General features: G+C 44.1%; 1 protein-coding gene across 2 annotated transcripts in view; it reads left to right on the top strand.

Annotated features, from left to right (window-relative positions):
* Positions 1-12,205, top strand: part of LOC126443025 (ankyrin-3-like) — a 49,508-nt gene that overhangs the window by 25,714 nt on the left and 11,589 nt on the right. The window contains exon 2 of one of the 2 annotated variants that reach the window (XM_050090871.1): positions 8,111-8,755. In XM_050090871.1, the coding sequence (XP_049946828.1) occupies positions 8,190-8,755 (566 nt within the window). In that variant the 5' untranslated portion in view covers positions 8,111-8,189. The remainder of the gene's footprint in view (positions 1-8,110; positions 8,756-12,205) is intronic. The other variant, XM_050090872.1, reaches the window with a different exon arrangement.

Below are 12,205 nucleotides of genomic sequence, written 5' to 3' on the forward strand. Positions count from 1 at the left end.
TGTCGTGTTTTCTTTTACTTTATATTTACAAACTATTTATTACCGTGGATAAAGCTGTATATTACAAGCGCTATGTAGATGATACGCTGCTTCTTTACGTTTAGGAGGGAGCGCGCAGTTTATGAAGTGTTGCCACCACGGCCGCATTATCCCTTTCGCTGCTTCAGAGACGTGCTCCCCGCATTTTGTCATCACTGCACTGCTCGCCTGTGCAGATACACGGTGTTTAGACTGCTTTGTCACACTATCATTCGATTTCACAAAAACTATTTGGCACAAAAATTTGATTTTTACACATCTTCTTGACTGATACCTTCCCCCCATAAATGACATAATTTTGTTTCGATGTTCAACGCAGTTACTGCGCAGCATTAGATGTATACCCCCGCCGGCGAAACATTGCACTTGACAGTTCGCTTTTTGTCTATTTAGGTTGGCTACTCTGTAATAGCGATGTTGCAACAGCAGCCTCTATACACACAGCAGACGATACAGTTTTCCGTCCCGTCTCGTAAATGCAAGCGATTGAGCAATTACAGTGTATATAAAAACTCGTTTTTAGTTGTACTACAATGACAGGAAGTAAACAACCGTATAACAATACATGTAAAAGCATAACTGCGCACCCTTTCGATAACGGAGCAAAGAAATACAAAATAAACAAGCATCTGACGACTGGTACTTTCAAATCAATAATGTACGTAGTTTACAAAATAAATAATAACGGAGATTGCAATAAATAACCAATATTAGTAATTTTTCACTCACCAATTTACAGCGACAATGGCGCAATTCCACCCAGCTCGCCATCGTCACTGTTGTCCGACTCATCGCCAAAACCGTCTTGATCGTCGTCATCAGCAAGACAAATCATTAATTGTTCATGGCCACTGATAATGCCTCCTATTGTCTGTGCTGCTCGTATAAGCTTCTCGACGTGCTCTACTTTTTTTTCTCCGTGAGGCTGCATCCACAGTCACAAGAGCTTCACGCAACAGCTTTTCCACCTCTGTTATTGTAAAGGACTTGTTGTTGTTCCTTAGATACATTTTTACATCACTCCATATTAACTCAATAGGGTTGAAATGGCAGTGATATGGTGGCAGCCTTATTACAGTATGACCCTGCTCCTTGGCAATTTCGTCTACTACATATGTAGGTGTCGTAGGCTTATTTTCTTTAACAAGAGAATACAACAGAACCTTTGTCATACTCATATCCGCTGCAATATTTCGAGCCTGTAACCACTGCACCATAACTTCTTTCCGATCATTTGTGGTTGGGGCTTTGTTCTGTATCACCGAATGATATGGAGCATTGTCCATTACAATTGTTGTAGGGACAGGAAATTGTTTTAAAAGGTTCCTGAACCACTCAACAAATCGTGTGTGATCCATATCTTCATGGTAATCACCAGTCTTTTTCGATCTAAAAACTAAAAGTGCGTCAGGGACAAAACCACTGGAGGAGCCTGCATGAGCCACAATTAATCTAGCTCCTCTTCCCGTCGGCTGATGGCCGCTACTGCTGGGTGTGTTATCCGTCCAACATTTACTGACAGGTTCCCCGGCATTAACCCACGTTTCGTCTAGCCAAATTATGGAATAAATGTCTCTGCCCACAAGTTTGTGCAAGAAAATACTACGAGCGGTAACAATATGTGCCCTCTCTAACAGTACTTTGCGTCCGTCTAGCGTTTTGTAACGGAAACCCATATTTTTAGCACTATTTTTAGTGATGTTTTACCACCCCTGAAGAGTTCACTTTCCTTTAAAGAGATTAATAACTTAGCTACAGTCGGATACTCTTTTCTGCTGTAGTAAGCATAAACATGCCTACGAATTGCATCAGTCTGGAAAGAATCTGAATCTGTGATAGGACTATGCCGCTTTTTCTTCTTTCCCGGGGTTGATAAAAATGTATTATTTGATCCAGACAGCTTGGAATCATTACGGCTCACTTCAGTATCTTCCAAGTTTTGTAGTAATACTCCCTTACTTACTACGGTTCTTGCACTAATACCAAGAGTTTTCGACGTACGTTCCACCACTTTGTCGGCAGGAATTGATGGCTGTCCATGAATGCTTACGTAGTTTTTCTCCTGCTCGTAAAACTCACGAGTTCTGCGTAATAACTCCAGTGCCTGGCTGTTTAGCGGCCCCCCTCGACGCAAAGGATTGTCACTAAGTGAACGAAGTCTTTTCGGTGGCATTTTCCAAGTATGTACACTCACAACGTAACAAAAGTCACAACGATATAGCACACAGTACAACGAAAACACGCGGTAAACAACATACAGTTCACGTTGTATACACATTCACTAAACAAAGCCGGCAACGCGGGAACTTTGACGTCACAGCACGTGAGTAACAGCTGTGCTCACTGCGCTGTGATTGGCTGGCGCCCCACGCTGAACGCCTAGCGCCTATCGTTCTTAACTTGTTACTCTGTTACGCTGCCAACTTCATGCGCAAACGTAAAGTGCAATGTTTCAGCGGCCCGGGTATAGTAAACCATTGCACGAAATTTTGAAGAGTTTGCAGAGGTAAAAGTCCATAGTGTATACTTTCCATATGTTCGATTTTAGTTGCTACTAGAAATTTCAAAAAAAAAAAAAAAAAAATTCAAACGAATAAAATTCATGAAGTAAGACACTTTGATATTGTTTTTAAATAAAGAAAATATTAAGCACCGAACAAGGTTTAATCTCAGAACCCTTCACATAGCAGCCACACACTTTAACCACAATGCTAACGCAGCTGGTCATTCAATAGAACTCCCGGAGGACTTCAAAATGTCACGCAAAAGACCGACAAACACTGTTGGTATGACTATAAATTACTCACGTGTCATCGAAGTACAATAGGAAATAAACAGTTACCGCTGTTCTTTATTGCGAAAAAGCGGTTAGTGAGAATGATACAAACACCTTTCTTTGCTATCGCCTGAATTAGGAGGCTTATTGCTTGTTTGGTTTAATTAATTAATAGTATATTAAGCAATTGGTGTAAAGAATGCTTTTTCCAAACTTTCTATAAAAGATAGTCTGCTATCAAGACATGGCTTTTGTTCAATTACTTTATTTATGACTGAACGTTTCTAAAACTGAAGACACTCGTCCGTGCTCTGCACTGCAGTCGAGATCTGGCAACGTCGTTCTCTGTTCATTGGCTGACTGTGTTTTGTGACGTCAGATGCGCAGAACGAACCTAAACTCGGCCGCCGTCGTAAGTCACACGCACTTTAACTCACTATCGCTACGATAAAGAGAGTGGTGGTCCTTCTGCTGTCTTCTCTTTGCTCTCGACTTTTTATTGCTGATTAAGAAATTTTTGATTTATTGTCATTTTTTATGATCAATTTTTAATTTATGGTCATAAGATTAAGTTACCTTCCGGAAAGCAGCGTAATTGTTTTCGAGAGCTCATATCGACAAATCAGATTGCGACCTCTCGATGTCGGAATAAGAAAAATTTTGGGAGCAGGATCCCAATGATTAGGTCTGCTGGACCTCTAAATTCTTTCTTGGTCTCAGTTCAGACTGGCGTGAGCCAGGTCGGTTTCTATCCTAAGATTATTAACCCATATTAGACAAGAAGAGAATAGAAGCTTTCGAAATGTCGTGCTAGAGAAGAATGCTGAAGATTAGATGGGTAGATCGCATAACTAATGGGGAGGTATTGAATAGAATTTGGGAGAAGAGGTGTTTGTGGCACAACTTGACTAGAAGAAGGGATCGGTTGGTAGGACATGTTCTGAGGCATCAAGGGATCACCAATTTAGTATTGGAGGGCAGCGTGGAGGGTAAAAATCGTAGAGGGAGATCAAGAGATGAATACACTAAGCAGATTCAGAGTGATGTAGGTTGCAGTAGGTACTGGGAGATGAAGCAGCTTGCACAGGATAGAGTAGCATGGAGAGCTGCATCAAACCAGTCTCAGGACTTGAAGACCACAATAACAACAACATTAGTACGAAAGGACCATATGGTTAAAGTATTTTTCCTGTTATTGATTAATATTAATTAATTTACTGTTTTGACAGATTAAGTTTTGAACTTCCTCTTGTTGGTTAGTTAGTGTGGCTTTTTTAACTTTATTTGAGCTTGTTTTAGGCTATATTCAGATTCGTAAAGGTCCAAATACAGTAGGGTTTGTATGGATTCCGCAACCTTTTAGTGATGCCATTAAGTTGATTTATAAGGAGGAGCCCATCCCTTTTATATCTATTTACTATATTATTTTTCTCCTGTTTTTAATTTAATACTTTCTTTGGCTGTTTGAGTAATCTTTCCTTATTTAACTTACATGACTTCTTTTTCTTATGGTTTTTTGTTTGTTTTTTGTGTTGCACTAGATTGGGTGTTTATACTGTTATAATTGCTGGTGGATCTAATTCAAATTATTCTTCATTAGGTTCCCTGCGTTCTGTTGCTCAAACAATGTCATATGAAATTAGGCTAGCTTTGATTTTATTGTCTTTAATTATTCTAATTGGTAGTTTTAACATGTTTAATTTTATAAACTATCAATTTTATTGTTGATTTATCAGTATTTCTTTTCCTTTAGCTCCAGCTTATTTTGCTTCTTCTTTGGCTGAAACTAATTGAACTTTTGATTTTGCTGAGAGTGAGTCTGAATTAGTTTCAGTGTTTAATATTGAATATAGTGCAGGCGGTTTTACTTTGATTTTTTTGGGTGAATATACTAGAATTCTTTTTATGAGAATGTTGTTGGCCGTAATTTTTTCAGATGGTGATTTTTATTGTTTCTTTTTTATTAAGCTTGCTATTATACCTTTTGGGTTTGAGTTCAGGGTACTTCACCTCGGTTTCGTTATGATAAATTAATATATTTAGCTTGAAAGAGCTTTTTTAATTTTTTATTTTCTTTATTGGTTTGCTATATTGGCTGGTGCTTGCCCTTCTAACTGTGCACTCCATTAGGACAATGTGGTAGCTGCGTAATTTCCAGACAAATTTCAAGTTCATAATAAAGGAACACACTTCGGTGCCCATTCTCATGGTGGCAGCTTCGCTGAAGTAATCTCTCTCAATGAGGCAGCCCAGCAGATGGTCAGTTGACTCTGTGACTCGTGTATCTTGGCAACATAGGGCACTAGCTGTTAAGAGCAGAGAAATACCTATTCCAGTCCCAGACAATTATAGTTTTCGTAAATACCAGATGAGATTACGAAGGTAAGTTGCTTAGCAGATCACCAATACGGGATGTTTCAGAAAGGACTTTACAACTTTAGAAAGTCGTATAAATTTATTGAAAGGAGAGATAGAGCTGGGTATAGTGTTATTCTGTAGGGAAACACATCAAGTATTTTTACATTAAACTGAAGATGTTGTGTGTGGCTTCTGTTGGTACTGCTGCTTACATCCCATCGGAAGTCAATTTCTTCCCAAACTCGTTTTAGCATTGAAGGTGTAACTTGCTCAATGGTGGCGTAAATTCTTGCTCAAAGCTCAGGTACAGAAGCCGACACAGGAGGTGCAAACACGATATCCTTGATGAATCCCCATTTAAAAAAAGAAAATCGAGTGGTGTCAGGTCTGTGCTATTGGCGCATCACGGCCGATCCATTCACCTGGAAGGCGGTCGCAGAAAATGCTGGACATCAGCCAGGTAGTGGGGTGGTGCGCCGTCTTGCGTGACGTAAACATTTCGTTCTCGGTCATCCTGATCGATTTGTGGTATCAGAAATTGTTGTAACATATCCAGGTACGCTATCCCGTTGATGGTTCTGTCATGGAAGAAAGCGGCCGTACACGTCGTTCTTGCTCAATTCAGAGAAAACGTTCAGTTTAGGGCTATCACGAACATGTTGCAATGTTTGATATAGATTTTCCTTACCTGAAATTCTAATATTGTGTGTTAACCTTGCCACTTAAGTCAAAAGTGGATTCATCAGAAAAGAACATTTTATCCTAGAAATTTTCATTCTTGCGTGATGGATTTTACACATCCGACCAGAAGTTCCTGCAAGAAATTTCATCATTGTGTTTTATTGCTTGCATGATCGTTAATCCGTACGGTTTCAAATGCAAACGATTTCTCAACACACGCCAAACAGTTGTATGTGGGATTTGCAGTTCGTGAGATGCATGCCGAGTCGATTTCGTTGGACCGTTGACAAAACGTTGTCTCAATCGCTCAACAGCGTCGTAAGATGTGCTCGGACGACCTGTCGATTTCCCATGTCCTACTGAGCACCCTGTTTCTACAACACATTTATGCCACTCATAAATTGTGGGCCTACTAAGGAACATCTTCGGCGTACTCGGCACCGAAATTATGCTGAACTATTGTCGCAGACTTCGATTCTTCAAAGCAAAACACACAGCTAGCACGGTAGCACGTCCAACGGAGGTAGCCATCTTTAACGCAACTGCCTCTAGCGCTCCTTACGGTGCGATTCGGCACAGCGGAATACACGAGACAAAACTTGATGTATTTCCCGACAGATTGACATTACAACCACCTGGGTAGGTACTAGGAATTAATTTGTATGAATATTCAGAGTTTTAAAGTCCTTTTAGAAACACCCTGTATTTTTATGGCCGTGTTGGTATTGCGCTAGATCTCCATTTTGAAAGACTTCGTGATTGACTGACACTGAGATGAAATTAGAAAAGAAAGAAATTACACTACTGGACATTACAATTGTTACACCACGAAGATGACTTGCTACAGACGCGAAATTTAACCGACAGGAAGAAGGTGCGGTGATATGCAAATGATAAGCTTTTCAGAGCATTCTCACAAGGTTGCCTCCGGTGGCGACACCTACAACGTGCTGACATGAGGAAAGTTTCCAACCCATTTCTCATACACAAACAGCAGTTGCCCGGCGTTGCCTGGTGAAACGTTGTTGTGATGCCTCGTGTAAGGGGGAGAAATGCGTAGCATCACGTTTTCGACTTTGATAAAGGTCGGATCGTAGCCTGTCGCTATTGCGGTTTATCGCATCGCGACATTGCTGCTCGCATTGGTCGAGATCCAATGAGTGTTAGCAGAATACGGAATCGGTGGGTTCAGCAGGGTAATATGGAACCCAACGGCCTCGTATCACTAGCAGTCGAGACTACAGGCATCTTACCCGCATGGCTGTAACGGATCGTGCAGGCACGTCTCGATCCGTGAGTCAACTGATGGGGACGTTTGCAAGACGACAACCATCTGCACGAACAGTTCGACGACGCTAGCAGCAGCACGGACTATCAGCTCGGAGACGGTGGCTGTGGTTACCCTTGAAGCTGCATCACAGACAGGAGCACCTGCGATGGTATACTCGACGACGAACCTGGGTACACGAATGGCAAAACGTCCTTTTTTCGAATGAATCAAGGTTTTGTTTACAACATCACAATGGTCGCATGCGTGTTTGGCGACATCGCGGTGAACCCACATCGGGAGCGTGTATTCGTCATCGCCATACTGGCGTATCACCCGGCGTGATGGTATGGAGTGCCATTGGTTACACATCTTGGTCACGTCTTCTTTGCATTGACGGCACTTTGAACAGTGGACGTTACATTTCAGATGTGTTACGATCCGTGGCTCTACCCTTTATTCGATCCCTGCGAAGCCCTACATTTCAGCAGGATAATGCGCGACCGCATGATGGAGGTCCTGTACGGGCCTTTCTGGATACAGAAAATGTTAGACTGCTGCCCTGGCCAGCACGATCTCCAGACCTCTCACCAATTGAAAACGTCTGGTCAATGGTGGCCGAAAAACTGGCTCGTCACAATACGCCAGTCACTACTCTCGATGAACTGTGGTATCGTGTTGAAGCTGCACGGGCAGCTATACCTGTACACGCCATCCGAGCTCTGTTCGATTCAATGCCCAGGAGTATCGAGGCCGTTATTACGGCCAGAGGTGGTTGTTCTGGTAACTGATTTCTCAGGACCTATGCATCCAAATCGCTTGAAAATGTAATCACATGTCAGTTCTAGTATAATATATTTCTCCAGTGAATTCCCGTTTATCATCTGCATTTCTTCTTGGTGTAGCAATGTTAATGGCCAGTAGTGTAGTTCTCAACTCATTTGGTGGATGTGTTGTTCAAAATAACTGCACTGGCATCTGTTTGACAGAGGAGGATAACACGGTGGTGGTACTGACTTGTGACGGGCAGAGGGTCGCCGAGTTACACCGTGTTCCGGACTCAGCGTTATGGCAGCCACTTACGAGACCGAGGAGACGTCAGCCGGGGACCTGGGTGCGCTGCTGGACGCGGGCGACGGCGCCACGGTGACGCTGGCCGCGGGCGGCACGAGGCTCGTGGTGCACAGGGCCGTCCTGGCCGCCAGGAGCCCCGTGTTCGCCGCCATGTTCCGGCACGACATGCTGGAGGCGCGCAGCGGCTGGGTCCAAATCGCAGACGTGGAGGGCCCGGTGCTGCGCCAGCTGGTGGCCTACGTGTACACCCTGAAGGCCCCCCAGCTGCCGGGGATGGCGCCGCAGCTGCTGGCGGCCGCGGACAAGTACGGACTGTCGGGTCTGAAGGACGCGTGCGAGGAGCAGGTGGCCGGGCAGCTCACCGTGGAGAACGCCGCGGCCACGGCCGTCCTCGCACTCAGCCACTGCTGCTCCGGCCTGAAGGGGGCTGCCGTCGCATTCGTAAAGGACCACTTCCACCGGGTGGCTGTGACGCGGGGCTGGGCAGACGCCGTGCTCCGACACCCGCACTTTGTCGCGGAGTTGACTCGCCTGATTGCACAGCCACCTGTACGACCCGGGTATGCTTACACAGTATGTTCAAATATTCTCCCATAACTATGAAATACATGCTTGACAGCTACAGAAACCTCTATGAAGGTATGCATCAGCACATTCCTTACATTCTCATAACTGGTTCACCAGATGTGGCTAAATTAGATGACAAAAATCTTGAAACGGCAAAGTATTTTGAAACTTTATAAATTGTTTTGGCAATTTAGCTATGCCTAATTATCCCCTGACGGTCGACAACTCTTTTCTGAGTATACGCTTTGCTACTCTGGGGGCCCAGCCTTTGCAGCACTATTTCCCTTTCCGTGTAGCGAGTCTTTACTTGCACTATCCCTTTCTCCCTCTGCCTTTCTGTTAGATGGTCTTCCCAGTGCAGTCCCCACTCGGACCTGGTAGATGATTTAGGACCCTAGGTTTTCCATTCAGTTGTGGAGCTGTCCACACATTTTTATTAGTATGTTCATGGTCCCCATTGTTGGGTTTGTGTGACCACAACATTTCCAAATTTACATGAAGTGTCAGTCGTGCAGTGTGGTGATGTTTGCCTTCCACTTAAACAGCCTTCATTTCCAAGGAGGTAGTATGCCCAAAATCAAACACAGTAGCCATCTTATTGTGGATAATCCACCAAGTACCTGACCCACAGTAATTGTACTGTTGGTGCCTGAGCTGCAGACTGCCCACGTGTGCCAAAGACTATGTCCCCAACACGAATGGGGCACGGGGACTCAGAGCGACAGATTGCTGGCCGGGTAGCTATTGCCGAGTCTGAGTGACGCCCGTGGGGAGAGCTCCCGTTCGGAGTGGATGGCACCGTAGTAGGTAACTTTCGTATCGAGTGGTTGAATCTTTCTGCCACTTGTGGTTATACAACCCCAACAGTCTCTTCAAAAGGAAGGAACTCATTCAACACAGAGAGATTCGGCCCCAGAAAGTTTCCTTCTCCGGCTACACTTTAGGAGGAACATAGGGCTAAGTGACAAGCAGAGAAATAATTGCCACGATACCGGGTTTGTACGTGGACATATGGGGGCTCTTTTTGGTCACAAACCCTTTACTCTTTGTTTGGAGTATAGAGAACAAATTTGGGGGAGTTGCAGCCATCTGCATTGTGAAGTGTGAGTCAGTTTCGATCGAAACAGCATCTCCGTCCCAGTCATGGGTATTGCTGGCTTGTAACAAGCTCGTTCACATTCTGGTGAAGTCTAAATATGGTTAAAGGCATCATTTTCCATCATAACCACCTTGCAGTCTCGTGATGAGCTACACACCAGCTTAGAGTGACAGAGTGTACACTTTGTCCATCATGTCCATAGGCGGCCATAGGACAATAGAGTTATCCCTCCCTAGCATCACTCCACACAGCGCCACCCAGATGGGCTTTCCACAATGCTGACTGGTACATTTTCACCTCTGTTGTTTTTCTTGGCTTCCTGCTGCATAGAGGTGTTGATGTGGCTGTCCAGCATGCAACACCAGCTATTCTATTGGCAGGCATCTTAGTAATCCCCCAGTCTTTGGAAGACAGTACCCAGACAGTACCCTGGCAGACCCCTGAAATTGCCGAGGCTATTGGAGGTTGCAGACCATCTCTCCAACTGCATTTGAGAACTGTGATCCTGCATTTCCTTCCCCCAAACTGTGGATAGAGTGACTGAACTTGTCCTTCACTGTACGCCATTTAGAGCCGTATAATGCTTCATTCATTGAGTGGGAATTCTTCAGTGCCTTTGGCCCGATACAGCCCCAGGTCCAGATCACATTCACAAACAAATTCTTAAACATCTATCTGTGGATTGTTGGTATCATCTACTTACTATCTTTAACCGTATCTGGGGTGAGGATAAGCTCCCATTTCCTCGGGGGGAGAGCACCATTGTTGCAGTACTGAAACTGGGTAAGCGTCCCGCAGAGGGGGGTAGCTATTGCCCAATTAGTCTCGCCGATCTTCTCTATAATTTGCTCGAATGCATGTCGAGCCAGTGACTGTGTTGGCTCCTTGAGTCTCGGGACCTTCTAGCTCTCTCTCTCTCTCTCTCTCTCTCTCTCTCTCCCTCTCTCTCTCTCTCTCTCTCTCTCTCTCTCTCTCTCTCTCTCTCTCTCTATTCGTTTAGTCGGTTCCAACTCTTCGTGACCCCATGAACCAAATCACGCCACTTTTTCCTGTCTTGCACTTTCTCCCGTAGACCTTCCAGGTTGGAACACATTGTTTCTGTGATGCCATCGATCCATCTCGTCCTCTGACGTCCTCTTCTTCTAGTTCCTTCAATCTTCCCCAGCATTAATGTTTTTTCCAGCGAGGCATGCCTTCGCATTGTGTGTCCAAAGTAGGTCAGCTTTTGTTTTAAGATTAGACCTTCCAGGGAGAAATCTGGTTTAATTTGCTCCAAAATTGATCTGTTGGTTCTCTTTGCAGTCCATGGAACTCTAAGAAGTTTCCTCCAACACCACAATTCGAAGGAGTCAATTCTTCGCCGTTCAGCCTTTGTAATGGTCCAAGTCTCACATCCATACATCACAACTGGAAAGACCATAGCCCTCACAATACGGATCTTTGTTGCTAGTGTTATATCTCTGGACCTTATAACCTTGTCAAGGTTTGACATCGCCTGTCTACCGAGCAACAGGCGTCTCCGGATTTCATGGCTGCAGTCACCGTCAGCAGAGATCTGGGAACCGAGATAACTGAATGTGGTCACTACTTCCATGGTTTCTCCTGCTATATCCCACGAATTGGTAGGTGTAGTTGCCATAATTTTCGTTTTCTTCACATTCAGCATAAGACCAGCCTTTTCACTTTCGTCTTTCACCTTCAATAAGAGTGTTCTCAAATCTTCTTCACTTTCTGCCAATAGGATCGTATCATCCGCGTACCTGAGGTTGTTTACATTTATTCCAGCTATTTTAATTCCTGTTTCTCCTTCATCTAGCCTAGCATTCCTCATGACATGTTCTGCATACAGATTGAATAAGTACGGTGACAGTATGCAGCCTTGCCGGACCCCTTTCTGAATCTCTATCCATTTCGTTGTTCCATACATAGTTCTCACCGTGGCTTCTTGGTCAAGGTATAAACTCCGTATCAGATGAATGAGGTGATCTGGTACACCCATGTTTTTCAGTACGTTCCATAATTTGTTGTGATCGACGCAGTCAAAGGCTTTGGCGTAGTCAATAAAGCAGAGGTACACATCTTTCTGGAATTCTCTCGCTTTTTCCATAATCCACCGAATGTTAGCAATTTCATCTCTAGTTCCTCTTCCTTTCCTAAATCCAGCTTGTTCTTCTGGCAGCTCTTGATCTAGATATTGGCGAAGTCTATTTTGTAAGATTTTCAACATAACTTTGCTAGCATGTGAAATAAGTGCAATTGTTCGGTAATCCTTCTAGCTCTATCGCAGAGCAATTTTTGCCAAGGTCATTACACTGCTGATAATTTGGTTTTCCTGGATTCTGAC

The sequence above is a fragment of the Schistocerca serialis genome, unplaced genomic scaffold, assembly GCF_023864345.2.
Source record: "Schistocerca serialis cubense isolate TAMUIC-IGC-003099 unplaced genomic scaffold, iqSchSeri2.2 HiC_scaffold_1420, whole genome shotgun sequence".
In the NCBI taxonomy this organism is placed as follows: Eukaryota; Metazoa; Arthropoda; class Insecta; order Orthoptera; family Acrididae; genus Schistocerca; species Schistocerca serialis.